Below are 19,507 nucleotides of genomic sequence, written 5' to 3'. Positions count from 1 at the left end.
GTGATTACTTTTAAACCAAGTACACTGGCTTAATGATATGCTGTTTGGAAGGAGATTGTATCCCAGGTCTTTCAGAAGAGAGGAGAATTTCTTTGTACAAATTATTTTGTTTGTATAAAGGAAGTCAGAAATACATGTACCATGGCTACTTCTGTTTTATCTGTAGGCAAGTCTTTTCAGGTATATAGAGAATAATTACTTCTAGAAGGAATAATTTGAATAATAGTCTAGTAGTATTAGTAATTATAATAATAACAACAACAACAATAATAATGCAGTTTGGAGTAGTGCAATGAAGAAAGTAGCCATAGCACATACGTGCTGGCTTTTCTGTGTGGAAAAAGAGAATCCAGGAATCTCAACAGCAAGTGACTTGGCTGAGGATAGAACTGAAGTGGTAATTTAATTAAAAATTGTAATTTACAATCTCTATTAAAAAAAATCATTCACCATATGTTGTACAGAAACAGGCTTGACTCTGAGAGAAGCCACAACACTGGTGCTTTCAGCTGGGGCTCTGAATTTCAACAGTGGTGATTTCCTCTTCCCATGAATATTGTCAGCAGCATTCATTGTCTCGGAGCTACATTGTCTCTAAGCATGGTTTGAGTACTGTAGGAGTACCAGCAAATTCTCCTCTTACATCCACTTCGTATCACTATTACCACAGAATCAAATTGCTTGGTATATTATCTATCAGTGTGTTCCCATAAATTAGAGGGCAGCACAGAGGGTACAGTACATAAGTAAATATGCACAGCTGCTGCCTGTATGACTGGGTCTGCCTTCTTCATTGTGAGAATTTCTGTGGATCTCAGACAAAAAAATAGGTTAGTGGCTAAATGAATGTAGGATTTCGTCTTCATTGGGTGCTTGTTATACATCTGTGGGTCGTTGTTGGATACCCGGGAATTTGCAGCTTTTTGTAAAATTTTACCAAGTCACAGTTCCTTTGTTTATCCAGCTGGAAGGATGTCCTGCAGAAAAGGTGAAAAGTTCTGTTGCAATAAGCATTGGGAAAGGAAAAAAGGAAGGAAGGAAGGAAGGAAGGTGGAGGAGAACAGAGGAACAAGCAGAGAAGGAGTTGTGCATATCCTAAAGGATAAGGACATCAACTTTAACTGTGAAACCAAGGGGGAAAATAACTAAAATACCCTTTAAAAGGTTAAGAAAGTTATTCTATTTATGAAAAATAATCTTAGTACCCTCACAGAGGTTGCACAATTTAGCTCTCATCATGGAATTAAGGGTTGTGATAAACTCCTTGGATGATCTGCAAGTGTCTACAATGGTTTTGTCCACATCTGAGGCACTCACTCTCATTTTTTAATCATGGGAGAGAAGGGGAAATATTTTGGATACATTTACCTTCTAAAATTTACCTCTAAAACAGACAAGAAAAAGCATACACTGAAAGTACCAATTTCTTTCCATTGAATATAGAAAAGAGGCTACAGTGTGCGGTCGTCTGTAGAATTTCCCTCCAGGTATCTAAAATCACAGGAAATGAATTCTGCCTGAAAGACACTAAATCATTTCGTGATTAAATGTGGTGATGGACTCTCTACATCATGCAGTTTTCTCCCACTCTCAGTTTATCAGGTTTATTTTAGTTGAAGACCTTGGAAGCAGTGACTCTGCCTTACTCTCCCAGTACTCTCAATTGCTGTGCTGGGTGTCAGGATCACACTATTGAGTGGAGCAGTGACCTGTGTGGGTACTGGAATTGTGTGTATCATATATCATTGTATACAATGAGAAGTCTGCAGATTGCTTGATTTTATACCATTTTCAAGCAGTTTTTATACAGTAACTAAATAAGGGAAATTTAAAGGTTTGGCATATTTCCTATAGAGTCTTTGATTTCATTTTTTGCTCATCCTTCTACCTTAGCGGACTATGTATGAAACACTAACAATTTCTTGAAATTTTTCAGTTGGTTCATGTCAATAGAAGCACTGGTTTACACTGTACCTGATTCCTTACGCCTGTTTCTATGAAATGATCTCAGTTGCTGTGGTGTTTCTTCAGTGCAGCAAAGCAGTCTAATAATAAGCCATCAGAACCTATGGTTACTAAACCACAGCAATTCCCTGGTGCCATTCCCTGCATGGAGAAAAGTGCTGGGAATTAGTGGAATGAAAATAACCCTTAGCCTGTAGAACAACCCACAAGGCTTACTATGTCGTGATGTACTGCAATACTTCCTGCTTGTAACAGCAGTGAGCTCTATTATTAAAGCTCTGTCTCATAATGCCAAATACACAAGACTTCTGAAATGGCTGTCCAACTTCTTGGGGTCACACACTTTTCACTGGCACAATACTTTTCAAAATGTACACATTCATCTAACAAAGGCATTATGGAAACACATGGTTATCAAACTCTTCCAAATATATCTATCTCAAACTGATGTACTCAACACATAGGAACTTTTCCTTTTGAGACATTATTTTAAGTTTCTTTCTCCAGTTCCCACAATCAGATTTTATTTACTTTTAACTTTGTAGTTTATGATAATTCATTGATTTTACAGTGCTTTCAGAGATGCTTTGGATGGAAGTTATTCTTACTGAATGAATTTCTTTTCTGTGTAATATTTAGCTATAGTCAAATTATCCACTGTATTAAATACATTTGTTTATATGCTCTCTGTTACTGGAAGATTAAGCTTTAATTTGCCTCAACTAATAAACCCATTATCCCTCTACTTGGGCGAGTTTATGTACATTCCTTGGGGGATTAATCTGTATGTGCTACCAATTTCTTCATTCCTATGGTTTGCTGTAACAGGATGTAGTCAGTTAGCTATAGTCACTTAGCTATTGCAAATGATGCCTTCTGTAATATCATACTCTAGAAAGTTAAAGTTTATAACAAGAAGCCGTATAATTTATTAGCCCAAGTCTGATGTAGTCAGATATTCTCTCTCTTCTTCACATCTGAAATGAAGCAACATACTTCAAACAAAGTACAGAAATTGGTCACAGTTTAGTTTTGTTACTGTTAATCACTGTGACTGAGAGAGAAGGATAGCCAACATCTATGGAGCTGAGGGAGTTGTTAGTAAGGACAGAGGTGATAAGGTTAGTACTCTCTAGTGAGGAGAGAGAGAGGCACAGATTATTATTCCCTGTGGTGTCACAAGGGTTAGCAGAAGAGATACTGCCAAAAAAAATCATATAATGTGAGATAAACTAGCCTTCTTACTGAGCTCTTGATTTTACGGTTTTTACTATCCAGCAGAATAATAAACTTTATATCCAGACTGCCCTACTGAAGATTTACAGTTATCAAAAAAGGCCACAACTGTTTCAAAATGAAGGAATGCTGACAAAAAGAGAGTCTATCATCAGCATTGAGGCTCTGGTGTCTCTAAATGACTTCTTGTTAAGGGCATATTCATGTGCATGCTAGACTTGCCATAAAGACCCCTACTTTCTGATTCATATCTCAGAAGAAGATAACAGATGTCACTCAAACCTGAAATTAGGGCATGGAAGACACAGTCCACAAAAGGAAGGATTTTGTGTGCCTTGGTTACAGAATCTGGTGAATGATAATATCTTCATGTTTGTGGTCATAAAGCCATCCAGAAATATCAAGTCTGGAAATTCAAGATGCCTTTCAAAACTTTACTCATCCAAAATGATTACTAACAGGTAATTTCTACTGAGAGCTAAAACTTAAGGAAATTAAAATGACATAGTTTACTTAAATATCACGTGAACAATACTGCACAGATGCTGTTGAAACACTAAAAATATTTCATATGACTGTTTTTATAAAGTTTAAAATATTAGCAGATCAGTGAATAACTGTCTGTATCACACCACAATGTCAATTTATTTTCTGTATTATTATTGCAGGTGATTATGTAGTCATGACTATATACTTCGACTTAAGTAGAAGAATGGGGTACTTTACTATTCAAACCTACATTCCCTGTATATTAACAGTTGTTCTTTCCTGGGTATCCTTTTGGATCAAAAAAGATGCTACACCAGCAAGAACAGCATTAGGTAAGTTTTTAATATTACCGTTTTCTTCTGTCTTTGTGATGTTCCTATACTACCATTTGAAAATGTAAGCTGCCTTTCAAAGAGACCACTGTATACTTTGGATTATTGCTACTACATCTTGCAGACCCAGATCTACTTATCACTGAAACCTCTGGTTCTCTTCCTGTAACAGGAAGAAATTAAAGAATTAAGAGTATACCAGTCTGACCCTTTGGATGACACTGCCACCTATTTTGCATAAATCTCTTGAATTAATATCTATCTCCTTGTTCTCACTATGACATCTTAGTGACATTTTTGAAGAATTAATTACTTGCACTGCTGGTTCCGTCCCTTCTGAAACTCTTCACCACAGGGAATTGTGTCTTATATATGCACAGAAAACTGTGGGATATGATAGTATTAACTCATGAAAAGTCTTTTCGATTGTATGCTTGAAGTTAGGCTTCACGCTGGGTATATTCATATTTTTCATAGATTGTGGAGATTTATGGTGGTTTAGGTTTTCCAGAAGCTCATTTATGTCAGGACCAGCCTGTGCATTTTGGCGATGTGCTTTAGAAATGTTGACTTAGACACTTGGAAATTTATTCTTATGTCTAAGGAAAACCTCCAGGTTTTGCCAGCATTAAGGATACAAGGTTATATAACTGCCAATTATAGGTGTACATCAGAACCAAAGGAAAAACAACATCTTAGTTCAGGTTGTGGTTGCCAGGTCTACCTATACAAACTGATTCAGAAATCTACCAGTCTAGGAAAAAAGCAAAGGCTATGTCAAGGTTTGCATGTCTGTTTTCAAGGATAGAGGTTACCATTCCCAGCTACAGATTGCATCATTATGCTGGAGTTTGTTATGAAGTGGATCCATTTTTCTGGGGTTATTTTAAAAGAAAGGAGTATTCAGTCCTCACTTTTTTCTTGTGAGTGCCAAAGTGCTGTTAAACCTTGGCTCCAGCAACATGACAGACCCTTAGATTGACAGTTACTCTGTGACATCCAGGACAGCAAAAAGACCACAGAGCAACTGTACAACTGCCTGTTTCTGGCTGTGTAGACTTGCTTCTGATAACCAGAAAATTGAGCAATAGGTCTTTAGTGTACTTCTTTGCTGAACGCCTTTCTTCTTAATTTGGGTGGCTCAGGGGAGATAAGGAAAGACTGACCATGCTCCATCTTTTTAAACAGGGAGTCTGAAGCCCCATGTGTGGGCAGAGTCACAGAGCATCCATTTGGGTTATCCTTCTTAATGCATAAGAGAAAAGAGACCAAAGGCATCTAACAGTTTGCATTACTGATTTGCCATAAGCAGTGTTCATATCCTGTTCCTGACAGTGGTTCCCCACACCACACAGCTCAGTTTTCCAACTAATTAGACAGAGAAGTAGGTTAGATCACTAATCACTACAGTGTGATTCTCCCTGCTTCACCCTCTCAGCCAGCAAGAAGTTCAGACAAAAATGTATTCAGCTGTAGTCATGAATTTGGAGTAAGAATATAAAAATGAGATGTTCCAAGGCTATATTCAATGGATATCATGACTCACTGCTAAAACTCCAATGGAGAACTAAATTAATAGGCTAAAATACAACTTTTCTATAAATGAAGTCAAATAAAAAATAAATAATATATACATGGGTCACTTTTTGTGCACAGAGTCCAATTGTTTCCAAATTAGCAATGGCCTGTTGATTCTTCAGATGCAGTAAGCGGTTGTTCCTATTTTACTGTAGGCCTGCTTGTATAATGCAACTTATAAATCTGTCTGAGCAACAACACACATTCACATTTGGATAGTGGCACATGGTGAAATTGTGAGCAATACAGCCGAAGGCAAACTGCTAAAATTTTCCTACTAATTAGTTGAAATTAATTGTTGACTCTGTGCACCAAACCGTATCCAAGTATAGCTGCATTAATGTAAAGGGCTAGCATTAGGGAAATATTTCACTCTCTGAAATTAATGAATAATTTCCTAAGCTATTAGCAACTACTCACGGTTATATGAAGGACAGGTTTTACTTTCTGAATAATGTTAAGTAATAAACTACTTCTGTGCTAGGGAAAAAAATTAATTGGGCTATGGGACCGTAGGTATCCTTTCAGCAGTACTGTCCAGAGGCATCAAAGTGCTCTTTAAAAACTTGGCATCATAGTCCCCTTTTCACACGCACTTTGAGGGACCGAGGTCCAGAGTGGCAATGAGACTAACTCCAGTCCACCTGAAGATTCAGTGGGAAAATGAAAGTAAAATTTGGATGAGAACTGTGTTTTGTGATCCCAGGTTATTCTGGTCTTCATTCAAAGACAGGGAAAAAAAAGGGTCTCTTCAATATCTACTTGTCTCTAGTAATCAGAATGATCTCACGAAGTTCATAGTGAAGAACAGCCAGCAAGTGCCTGAAAAAAAGTTATGAATTGGAAAAGAATATGTTGTTTTCCTTGAGGATGAAGGGAATTAAGTTAAACTGTTTCCCCCAGTTTCCCAGTTTCCCCCTACTTTTCAAATTGGGTATGATGTGTAATAGGACCAGGAAGTTACTACAGAGCAACTTCAAACTGCAGTTTAAAAATGTTTTCATGCAGTATATATACCTGCATCATTTGACATCCCAGACAGTAGTTTTTGTTTTATCAAATAGCATCTTTGGTATGGAATTTACTCAGAGAATATAATGTACTCAGAGAACAAACTTGTATGTTCATACTTACACTTTCTACCTGAAAATCCTGAAGTCAGGTTACTTCAAAGCTGTCCTTGGATGATATTAAAATTCTGTTGGAATAAACAGTTCATGAGCACTGTGAATTTCAGTAACAGATGCAAAGCTCACTTTGCGATACGTGACTCCACAAAGTGAGAGACTTACCAATTTCATCTGGCAAGACTTATTGCATTTGAAATTACTCAACAAACTGAATTTTCTTAGCATGAGACATAAAATGAGCTAAAATGAATCTAGATATTATATTTGGAAATAATGATGTTCCATTTTATTCATACATACATATCTATATTCTGACTTGTAAATGCATAGGAATACGAAACTCTATCATCTGGTGCACCTTCTTGCCCTTTCTTCTCTGTATCTAACCCCAAAAACTCATTTTAGTACTTTAAGATTTGTGCTGGTGTGCTAGATATGAAATTGATACACTAGATAGAATTTTCATTATTTCAAAAACTCAATGTTTTTTAATGGTGTGAGCTAGAATCCAGTCTTGAACATGATTTGAGCTGGTGTTTCATTCAGGCTTAAGGCATGGATATAGGATGCAGGCTGAGTCGAGGACTTAAATACTTAAGCACAGAAGCTCATGGTAATTATTTTTTCACTTCTCTGCCTTCCTGTCCATGGTCAGTTTGGAAGCTAGTCCTAATTACAGATACCTGCACAGATAATGCAGTTATACCTCCACTTCAGTAAAAATTGAAGAAAAATATTCCACTGTCAATACAACATTCAGAAATATTGCAGACTTTTCAAAAATGCTTTTGAGCACTGCAAGGTTTTTTCTCCCTTTTTTCTCTTTCTAGTCTTTTAATAAAAACTGTCCTATCACTGGATGAGTGAGAAATAAAAACTTTTATTTGAGTCCAAGTAAACAGGACACTGTATATTGCACTGGAAGAACTCTATAGGTTTTGAGGAATTTTTTAAAGGTAGCAAAATACCTGAAGACAGGTGCATGTACATGTGGCTCTGAAAATGACAAATTTGTGTTAGAAATCTAAATGTGAGTTAGAAATTCTTAAAGAAGTTCATTTTATGTTGTAGGGTATGTCATAGTCTGGATGCAGTTCTTTCGAAGTTAGTGACTCCCAAGGTCATACAGAAAGACTAACAGCCTGTAGCTAATAAGGACCAAATCAAGACCAGTGAGTCAACACCTTTTGCAGGTGGACATCTTTCCAGTTGTCTACCATGATGAATGCCTAAGCATGGTCTTTGGCTCTGGAGCTTTTTCAGAGCATCAGCTAGCTACAGAACTGATGTTGAGAGGTCTGGAGAGGTTGCTGGATCATGGCAGCCATGTCTGCTGATTTTGGGAGGTGGCACAGATGTCAGGAAATGGAAATATTTTCCCAATAGCTTGTAGATGTCCAAGGTACACACAGTCCATACTTCCCACTTCCTGTCAGCATTGCTTTAATCTTGATTATTGACTCGTGGGTTTTTTCAGAAACTTTTTGTTAGTTTGTTTCTAGGTAAGGGATATTTAAGGAATTCAATTACTTATTAATCATTGTAGATGAAGGTTGAGACCTGGGCAGTAATCTCCCTTCTGGCTTTTCCAGGGAATTTCTGTTGGTTTAAATGGAGAGGGTTATTCTTGTGAATCATTGTAGCTTCAATCAAACGTTACAAATCAGAGAGGGGCAAACCTTCATAAAGAGAAAGTACTCAAAAGTAATCCACAGGTACTTCTTTCTTTCTAGAGTGCTCTTTGTGAGAAGTAATTTTACTATAAGGCATAATTTCATTCAGCCCTTGACATTTCAAACGCTGTGAACCATTGTGAAGTATCACTTTAACTATAAAAAAGAAAGATTACCTTATGGTTATGTTGTTTGTAAAGCAGATTCTCTCTTGAGATGTATTTGAGTGAGAGCTTTATATTTTTTCCCAAGCCATTGAGAAGTTTTATTTTTTTTCTATCAGAAGACTTACAGTTCACAACAAATGATTAAAAGTATCAATCCAAGTTGGGAATGAAAAGACTTCTGTTCCTCAGGAATGAAGAGAAAATATATGAATCACTGGCACTTACATGACTGACATGACATAGATTTAATTCTAGGACTAGTTTTATTGTTTTAGATATTTCACACTAATTAATTCCCATTATATTCATTATTACTAAATCAATCTAAGAAGTGATGCTTTGTGTGAATTAAAAAGGCTCTTTCCATTAATGTTACATCTGAACATTATGTATGAGAGTCTTAGACTGAGCGAGTGACATTGAGTTCCCTTACTCAGAAGGAAAATAGCGGTGGAGGTCTCCCAAGGAAGCAGTGGTGTGAAAACATACTTTCAGAATTCATGGTCAGAATTTTGCAGCAAAATTTCTTTTCTTTTCTCCCTCCACTTCTTTTTCTTTTTTGAGTACAAGATTTTTCATGAGACCAATACTACTGCAGAACAGAACATATTTCCTTCATTGTTTTCTAGATTTCTTATTTTTTTTTATTTTTCTGGGTTTAGTATCTTTTCTGGTTTATACTTTTCTTGAAAAAGTTCATTCTCTCCTTCTCCCTCACCCCCCCTCCAATCTCACTGGGATCAGGAAAAGCACAATATGAAGAAGAGCATATTGAGAGGCATGGGAATGTCACTTTTGCAAAGATGAAAATAAACTAAGCAAATCTTTGTTTACAAAATAATATTGTCTCTACTATTGTTATTTTCTCTTTATTTTTTAATTCTACCAAAGGAAATTAATTAATTACTTGGGTACATTCTGGATTTGTTTAGTATGTTTATTTCCAAAGATTGTTCTGTGATATGGATAAATGGTGTTGCATACAATTAAATCAAGTTTCTCTCTGCAGGCATCACTACAGTATTGACCATGACAACTTTGAGTACCATTGCAAGAAAGTCATTACCCCGTGTCTCCTATGTCACCGCTATGGATTTGTTTGTGACTGTATGCTTTCTATTTGTCTTTGCTGCTCTGATGGAGTATGCCACGCTCAACTACTACTCAAGTTGCCGGAAACCAAGCTGTACTAAGAAGAAAAAGTCGGTAAGATGGAAACATTTAAATTTCTTTTCATATGCAGCTCAGAGAGCGGATAATCATTCGGTGATAGCCTGTAATGCCACGACAGCCCACTCCTCCAAGATTTTCCCGGTTTCCGATGTGATCTGCCCTGAAAGCAGATGGAAGAGTTACCTGCAATAACAGTAGAAGCAGTTATGTGCCTTCTCAGTGAGGTCTGTTCCTAATAGAAGCAGCCTGCTGACCATGAAGCAGCAACCCTACCTACGTGTCTTTTGTCCTCCATTTACTGTGCTGGTAATCATAAAGGGCTCCCACTGAAACAGATTGCATAGCTTGTTATACAAATATGTACACATCAATATATATTCAGTGCATTGCTATTTCATGGTTTAACAGGTCTAGAAATATTTATGAACTTCAGAAACAGAATTTCCATGTCTCTACTGGGAACCAGCACTTTTTTTAGCCCTGTGCACAAAGGCACATGTTCAAAAAAAAAAAAAAGGAGGTCACTATACATGGCTGCATTTTTGGCCAAAAAACTACTTCCAAGTGTAATACCGAGAAACATACAAAAGCTGTTCATTTACAATCAATTAAAACAATCATGCAAGAAGAATTGCCTGGTATACTTCATAACTGACTATGAGAATGAGAGGGGCAGTTTAACAGAGACAAAAACCTCAGTGTAAACACAGGGAAGGGGGTTCTCCTCTCAGGATCAGTGAACACATCTTATGTGTTCAAAATCAGTAATTGAAGATGTTGGATGCTATTGTACATAATGGAGGAAATAAGGACATTTGAAATCAGAAATCTAAGCCAAATAGGAAAAGTGTAAAGGAGGAAGAGACAGAAGGCTAAATTTAGGGAATAATAGGTCATGAGATAAAAAGGGATTGAATGAAGTGCTATAGAAAATGATTGAATGAAGAACTAATGAAGGAAAAGCTGAAACAAATATGGTATTAGAAAAAGCTGAGAAAGCCACAGACTTAGTCAATGAAAACTCCGTTAAACCTATAATAGCTTTTTGTAATATGTGTTGCACACAAGAAGCAAGAGTGTTACCAAAGGAAAAGTATGAGACAATCAAAATGAACTTGCTAATGATCAGACTAAAGTTGCCATCCTTTAGAAAGACTGAATTAGAAACTCATATCTTTGTTAGTAGGGTGTATTTCCAGACATGAATGAAGATGAGGGAAAGCATGCAGAATTGATTGGATTTAAATTAATACCTGAACAAATGCTCACTTAGCTATTGTTTGATAGATAAACAAACGTAATGATTTGAGTAAAAATTTTAACTGTATGGAAACTAGGTGCACATTCTGCTGAGCTTTCAAGTTTTCAAGTGTACAGATTATTATGCTGAATATACAGAACACAATTATGAAGTCTTTTATGAACAAATGCATTGGTTCAAGGAATGCCATTGAACTTAGATGCGTATGAAGCAATAAGTATGTTTTCTTCTGAATAATTCTTTTGCTATCTTTCTTTAAGCTACCTGATGTAAGTTTTGGTCATGTGATGGTAAGTAAACTACATTATTCAGTGAGAGCATTGGGGGTATGAATGTGTGGTTGACATTTACTTGAACTAATTCCCGAGAAATCTGTATTGCTATGTTATGCTTTACCCTGACTTCACTATAAATATTGTTTTGCTTTTTTTGGTAAAAGGTCAGTGTGTTTTCAGCTGTGGCAGAGGAACATAGCTGCCTCTTTCTATAAGAACTTACCAAGTGATTTGGGAGGGAGAAGGGTCAAGTGTAGAACATTGTGTGTTATTTTTACATCAGGAATTTTGTGTATCTGCTTTATATAACACTGCAGCTTCTTATTACATTTTATAAAAAAGTAATAAGCTCAAGTTATGCCATAAACTTATATGGAGTTTTAACTAAAATAGTTCATTTATGCATATCTGCAAAATCTTTAGCAAGCTTGCAGCTGGATTTTCAAATAATTCAGGCACACAAGTTAAATACAGTTAGTTGTACTACATCTAGAAATGGAATATGTACAGCGGCAATAAAGTTGAAAGACAGCACAAAATAAGTGTCTGTAAGTTGTATGAAATCTGAAACTGGAATGTATGCTGTAATATATACAAATATAAAGCATACAGAAACATACAGAAGGTGAAGTTAATTAGCTGGTTGAATGTTATCAGATAAGAACTGAGTCAGAACTGAAACACTGTTTTTTGCATTTCTTGGTTGGGATATGATGAAGTTTATAATTTACAACTGCTAGCTCCATGTTACTAGCCTATCTTTTACAAATAATGTTATACAACTTCTTTTTTTAATTTGAGTTTTCTGATGTATTTGAAGACCTTGTATAGCTTTGAAAGTCTGCTCATTGAAAATTAATGTTTTCCAGAAATCACTGTATTTATACACTCTCTACTGATGTCATTCCATTGACAGAGTTTTCTGAAAGATGAAGTTAAAAAGCCACATTGAATGGGTAGTGGCACTTTACTTTTTCCAATTAAAAATGATGAGGAAAAGATACACGGTTAAAATTACATTAGGGTTTAACAGCCTAGGGTTTAACTAGTCAGTCTGATTTGCTTGGAAATTATCTCCAGCATTTTCAAGTTTCTTACTCACTCTTTTCATCATGACAGATATTGAACAGAGCCTTTTTTTTTATACATAAACAACTTCTCTGTTCAAATTATAGCTTAAATTGCTAAAAGAAGCAGTGTCTCTGGCTCTTAAGACATCATTTTATCGTTTCCATCCTTGTAATGATGATACCTGAAAGATGAGATTTACCAATCTTAGTAAATCCGTGTTCAGGTAATCCCACCTCTTTTTTTTCCTCCTGGAGAACACATTTATATCTTGTCTGAAATAGTGGTATTAAGCATGTTTAACACTGCATCTGAACTGCCTTGTCCAAGGCAGACCACCAGGGTGGGACTAGGTTGATGCCCACTCTGCATGCACTACTCTCCTACCAACCTAGCTCAGCTGGATACGCAGAACACAGCAAGGAGTATCCACCTTCTCCTGGTATCTTGTCACCTCAAGACACTTCCTATCTGACAGAGATTCAAACAACCAGATTAGTCTCTCTGTATTATCAGGGCATTTATTTTATCTTCTGTCATGAGCAGATAGTTGATATAACAAAACAACAACAAAAATCCCAAGGCTACTGACAGACGAAAAAGTTTCCTTTGCAGAGCCAGAGCACTTATTTATCTTAATTTACCAAAATCTAACTTAGCCTTTCTTCTTTTTGACATAAATATTTTAGCCAGGCATGGAAAATTTCAGTCCCTGAGTAGGAAATTTTCATAAGACTTGCAATAAATTTACTATATGTGACCCACGGGTATAGCAGAATTCCACGTATACTCTAGTCATAATTTTTTTCTCCTCAAAGTGCTACAGTCAAAAAAAGATTGCTTGTGCAATAATCTTTTTCACCTAGCTCCTGCTTTTTATATGGCAGGGGTTGAACTTTCTAGAAGAAGAGGTGGAACTTGGTAGGAGCATGTAAAATAGAATTATGTAGGGTAGAACATGGGACAGGTTTAAACATATAAGGGAACATGGGACATTTAAGGAAACTACTGCATTGCAGCAGGATTTAACCAATGAGGAAACAGGATTTTAAGTAAATAGGGAACAATACAAAAATAGGGAAAATACAATAAACTCTCAAAATGGGGAAACTCGATGTCGCAACGATTATAAAACAGTCCAGAAAATGTCAAACAGAGGTTTCAGGAACTTCATCTCCATCTTCCACTCTCAAGTTATCTCTCCATTTCTGATAGTCTCCCTCAGACTCATCTCGCACATGGCAACACATTGTAAGACTCTGAAATCATCCACCCAGAACTTTACAAATGAGAGAGAGGACCATAAGGGTGTAATTTCTGTCATCTAATCTGAGAGGTTCAGTTTTTCACAACAAATAGATTTGCAATAATTTGCTCCTAAACTTCAATCTCCTTGCAGTCCACAGCAAAAAGCACCTGAGAGATTTTAGCCGTTTACTTACGATGAAATGAATTGTGTCCACAAGTAATTGACTGGATTCCATAGGGCAGTTGTTCAGATGTAGTTAATCTATGTTGATGCCAACACATAGGCAGAGAGGTGCCACATCCAGTTCTTAGCTCAGGGACCAGGATTTTTAGTGAGATGGGTAATATTACCATGTGCCAAACCCAAAGAAAGAAAATGAAGTCAATAGAAAAATAAAAATTTCCACTGAGGCACATCAGTCATATCATCGATGTTTTTCAGATCTGGCATGAAAATTTTCAGATACATACGAACACTGTCAACAGGAAATGCTGAGTACTTTGTATAATAAGTGTGGAGGCAAGGACCTAGAGCATCCTCCTGAATGCAAGCAAGTGTGACTTCTTAGTGCATAGCCAGCATCCTCCTGCAGGCAAAGCTCAGCACAGTCACAGAGAGAGGAAGGGCCCCTTAGGTAGAGAAAACTGTGCTGACAGGGCTGGTGTCTGCTTTGTCAGGGCGGTGCAGACAGGCAGCAAAGCTGATGGGACCTTTTCTAGTGATGTCAGTGGAGGAGGTGACATTTGTGAAGATGGAATGGATAGCTTAATGAGAAGGGAGACTATTGTGAGAAAGCATCCTTCCTGAAAAGAAAATTATGTGACAGAAAAGCTGACAAAGTGTAAATAGGGAGTACATTGAAGAAGGAGAGGTCTGTAGGCGCGAATGGTACTGTGAGGATGCATTATTAACAAAGTGTCTTGTTTCTGAGCATGGCTAGTGTGATAAGCACTAGGGGGACATGCCTAGGGATGACATTTTGAAATCCTATACTGAAATGATCACTATTTGTTGCTGACCATATCTGGTTTTATAAATCATGATAAAGTTAAGAGGCAGTGAATGCATCTATGCTAAGTGAAGGTCATTTTATAATTAAATGGAGAAGGGGGATATTTCCTTATTTTTCAGAATCCATTCTTAAATGTAGTGGCTGCAAATGTTTAAAACAACTTGCAAATAATATTCTGACAGGTAAGTGAACTCATAAGTGTGAAGAAAATTATTACTGGGAAATATATTCTTAAGTTACCCAAGTAGGAAATACACCTAGAATTATTTAACTTGCCACTCCACAATGTCTTTACAGAAATTCATCTGAAAAGGCATCTTTTGAGGGAAAGAAAGATGCTCCTTAAATCTAGAATTCTTAAATATTGACCACTTATTCTCAGCTCCTATGATTTTTCCTGTGATTATTAATTTGATCTTCATCATCCATGAAAGCTTATCAAACTGTTGTGGCTTTTTTTGTCTCTTCAGAATTATTCTGTACTTGATATGAGACCACCAGCTACGGTCATCACATTGAACAATGCCATGTATTGGCAAGAATTCGAAGATGCCTGTGTCTATGAATGTCTGGATGGGAAAGACTGTCAGAGCTTTTTCTGTTGTTATGAAGAGTGCAAATCAGGCTCATGGAGGAGAGGACGAATTCACATAGACATCTTAGAACTGGACTCTTACTCCAGGGTCTTTTTTCCTACATCCTTCCTGCTGTTTAACCTTGTCTACTGGGTTGGATACCTCTATCTTTAAATGTTGCCTGTAGCGGTGAAGACTGCTGTGTTTTCTCACTGTGGATGGATGGTGAAAGTGCAGACAAAGTGAAGGACACGGTCAGTTTCATCTCAAATTATAAAGACCACATTAACCTTCACCTTCTTCATCACCATCACAGAGCCTGATGAATAATTTTAGTATGTATCTTCCTGAAAAGGAAAAACATGGAAGAATTCTCTCCTAACTGCTATTCGTTTTAAGGAAAAAATTCTTACAAAATTCAGCTGAATTTGTAGTGTAAGTGATGTTTATGAACAATTATTGTATATTAGAATCTCTACTACTCTGCCTTGGCATAGCAGCTATTCACAATTCAGGCAAAGATTAAATATGTCATTTTTATTTTTCATTCCCATACTTTCTTCAAAATGCTGTCATATCTCTGAGGCTCAGAGCAATGTACGCTGGCATTGGCAAATAAGCCAAAGTCAACAAAACAACTCATTTTTATTTAAATTTACTTGAGCTTTATCCCACAAGTTTAGGGAAATATTTCATTAGTGATCTCCTTGATACAGAGTAATCACCAAAAGACAGTAGAGAAATGTCTCTGGTGGGATCAAAACATGAACGTTACTTTCTGCAAAGGTCTGGGATTTGTGGAATTAGCCACTTACCTACACATATTGATTTTAACTTAAAGGTGAAAAGGCAGAGTGATAAGAAAGCTATTATTTTGATATAAATAACACTTGCCTATCTCTGAGGCAGCTGTAGGAATAACTTCTACAGTTTTTCAAGCTTTTAACTGTCTTTTTTATGACTGGTTAAACATAGGATCGTCACTGATTTCTAAAGTACTCTACTTGAAGCAGGACAAGATTCCTGCTTGTTTGTGTCATTGTAGCAGGTCACATTTGATGTGCTATATACATATATATACATATATACACACATATATATATATAATAGCACCAGGAATATGTGACTTTCTTTGGATTTCAATTTACTAGAAAGTGCACACATGCATTCTTATTTTTTCTCTCAAAGTTGTTTTACAAAATTGAAAAGTGCGTGCCAAAGGATTTTTTTTGTTTATTTAATAAAGTTAAAGACTGCAGTATTTACTCATGGCAGTTGTTCCCTGGGCCTGAGATGAAGACTGAACACCTTTGACTTGAATAGTGCGTTACAGGAACTCAATTGTAACACCTGGATTAAACATGGAATAGTTACCATGCATAGAAAGAAGTTGCTTTCATTCTTCTCCTAAATTTTCAACTATATTTTACTGTAAAAAGCAATTTTGTATTTTTCAAGCTTTTGACCATTAAATTCTTGTTACCCATTCTTTCAAAAACTAGCTTTACAATGTTAAGCTAGATGACATCTTTCACAGACTGTCTATGTAATTGTTATTAAGCAAACAAAACAGATTCAGAATTAAATAGAAATAGCTTTTCACTACTTTTGGATGACAAGTGGTTACAAAAGATTGAGATTGAAACATGCCTAAAACCATAATTCTATTTCTTTTCTCTCCTGGAGATATTTTTTTTTATAATCTCAAAAAATGTCTGTCTCTTCCACACAGTATTTGATAAAAAAATGAATGGTGGATGTGATTGAAGAGGAGTTCCTTTTTTTCCTCATAAGCAAAACCCTGCAAACAAGCAAAAGCTAATGCAGTGGTAATTCTAAGGGAACAGAAATGCTTTCATGTTCTTTGAAACATCACTGTCTGTCATTACTGTTGTTCTGCTCTTCCAGTGAGTTTTTAATTGAAAAAAGTCTAACAAAAAAGTTAACTATGGTTACTCAAAATCTTCTGGTTTTCACTTGTCTGAAATATCAGAGACATAGCTGGGTTTAGGCTAGGGAGGGGGATCACTTCTGTAAGGACTGACAAAATTCATATTAGAAGCACAGAGAAGAAATATTTGGAGACAGGATCTAAACCTTATTTTTAAAAAAATCTGCCCATTCAGATGTCTTCTAAGCCAATGATAACCTCCTCGTTTCAAAACATATGTTGAAGATTTTGCTAACTCTCATTAGCAAATTACTCTGTACAATCTATTGCTCTATAAACCTCTGTGTTCTGCATTTGGAAGTATGGATTTTATTTAAGAATGACAGTGATATTTTAAGCCATGCAAGAAGATGATTGAATTGAATATACTGATCTCTAATTATGAATTAATCTACTCTAATAGTCACCTTCAGCCATATTTTGAAAGAATATTAGAAATATTCCAAGCCTAAATAAAAAAAATAGAAAGAGTTTTCCTTTAGGGAGCTGATCCTGTAAACCCTCTGCACAATCAACTGGTTTTGGTGTTAGCATTGAGAAAAATGACACACAATAAGGTGCCTTCCAGCATTGGATCTTGAACAGTTAAAGTGAGGTTTATTTAATAATTACATATTTGAGTGAATGCCCCAAAAGTAAGTGTGTAAGTGGACTCTTCCCATTTTAGATGATAAGCATATGTTTTTCTTACACTTCTGCTCATGGCTGCCCATGAGTGCTACTGAAAGCACGTTGGAAGACTGATTCTGCTAAGTCCAGTCATGTTGCCTCTGCTTTCTGAGTTTTCATAAACAGAAGTTGGAAGCACATAATTCCACTTTTTTCCACTGTCCTGACAAGAAAGAATCTGCAGACACTTCTGGCTTCTGCTCTTGTACTGAAAGCAGGAGATATATTCTACTGTGTAATTTATTCTACTTCGGGGTTATGTGCAAAAAATTGATTTATATGCAAGCTAGGTGGCTGCAGGCTGGCAGGTTCCTGAATGCATTGCTCTGCTCATTCCTACTTACTTGGTTTACTCTCACTGCCTTACTGCTCTGTGCTTTAACAGCCACTAATAAACCTTAGAGGTCAGGGAAGACAATCTTTCTAGGCTCTGAATCTTTCAAAATGCAAGTATTCTAGAGACCTAGATAATGTGGTCTGCATATATCTATATGCTATATCCTTCTCTAGTAGTAAGAATGTCCTTATTAACCTTCAGGTATTCTTCTGTTTCTTTCACAAATTGAAAAAAACCCAAACATTTTTCTGCACTGTCCCATATGAAATGCAATAACTGCATTTTAGAACATTTTCTTAGTGCATAATTTTGTATTCAAGACTTGCATTTACTCAACTACTTTTTTGGTTGTTGTTTACTTCTTATTTTTATCCTTCCAAGGAAGGAAATGGAGGAAAGCAAAAATAAATGAGCAGTGAAATGAACGCATTTGGATATATATGTAAAATCACAAACCCAAGTATCTTCACATTACAGTCCTTCCTTGTTGAAGTTACAGAAAAGACTGTGAGGATTTTTTTCCCAGTAGGAACTAAAGTCAATCCTCTTATTCTCCCCCTTCAATTAAAAGTTGTTGGACAGTATTTTCCTGCATTGAGGGCAGCATTTTCAAGGCAATTAAGAATGTATAAAGATACTGGTCTGCTTAATTCAATCTTCACAGTTCTTCTGGCCCTTTTACTCTATCCTTTATTCTCCCAAGAATAAGGGTATAAAAACTTGTAGCCAGTTTATACTGTCTCCATGTCCAGCAGTAATGTGGAACTGAAGTGCATCACACCCCACGAAATTTTAATGTAACTTTCTAGTCAAGAAATAGGCACTTTGGTAACCTTTCTTCTCTTTCAGATGCTAATGTTCTACTTAATCAACTCTTAACTGTATATTGGTATATTGTGCATACCAATAAAAATGATAAAAATTACAATACCCAGAATTGTCTTCATGGAGACTGTGATGAGTCGTGAAGCTAAAAAAAGAGAAATAAATTATTTTTTATTGCTGTGCAGTTCTTATCTGTCACAGTCCTTTTATTCAAATCAATTCACAGCTAATTCCAAATCATCCACCTGGAGGTTTGCACATTCATCAGCTGGAACAGCAATGACACATGAGCCTTTAGTTGATAGAAAATTATATTTTTGGAACTCGAGGCATCCTGCCAAATAACTCAGATAGCTATCTCAAACACTTCTGCAGCCTTAATGTGTCTCAGTGTCTAGGATCTCATGTTGCTGCATGAATTTATCACAGCTCACCTTACTTGGTCATTTCATGAAAGGAAGATTGTTTGCCTCCTTTTAACACCAATTTTTTCCATACATCTAGAAAGATTACGGTCCTGCCCACACACCAAGCAATCAGGT

At 36.3% G+C, this 19,507-nt stretch overlaps 1 protein-coding gene across 3 annotated transcripts in view; it reads left to right on the top strand.

The window, feature by feature from the left end:
• GABRG3 (gamma-aminobutyric acid type A receptor subunit gamma3) overlaps window positions 1–16,448 on the top strand; it is a 313,249-nt gene extending 296,801 nt beyond the window's left edge. For all 3 annotated transcript variants that reach the window (XM_064646229.1, XM_064646228.1, XM_064646230.1), the window contains 4 exons: window positions 3,870–4,022; window positions 9,580–9,776; window positions 11,265–11,294; window positions 15,079–16,448. In XM_064646229.1, coding sequence (XP_064502299.1) covers window positions 3,870–4,022; window positions 9,580–9,776; window positions 11,265–11,294; window positions 15,079–15,357 — 659 coding nt within the window. In that variant the 3' untranslated portion in view covers window positions 15,358–16,448. The remainder of the gene's footprint in view (window positions 1–3,869; window positions 4,023–9,579; window positions 9,777–11,264; window positions 11,295–15,078) is intronic.
• The last annotated feature ends 3,059 nt before the right edge of the window (window positions 16,449–19,507 follow it).

The sequence above is a fragment of the Pseudopipra pipra genome, chromosome 2, assembly GCF_036250125.1.
Source record: "Pseudopipra pipra isolate bDixPip1 chromosome 2, bDixPip1.hap1, whole genome shotgun sequence".
Taxonomy (NCBI): domain Eukaryota; kingdom Metazoa; phylum Chordata; class Aves; order Passeriformes; family Pipridae; genus Pseudopipra; species Pseudopipra pipra.
This window is presented reverse-complemented; position numbering and strand designations above follow the sequence as displayed.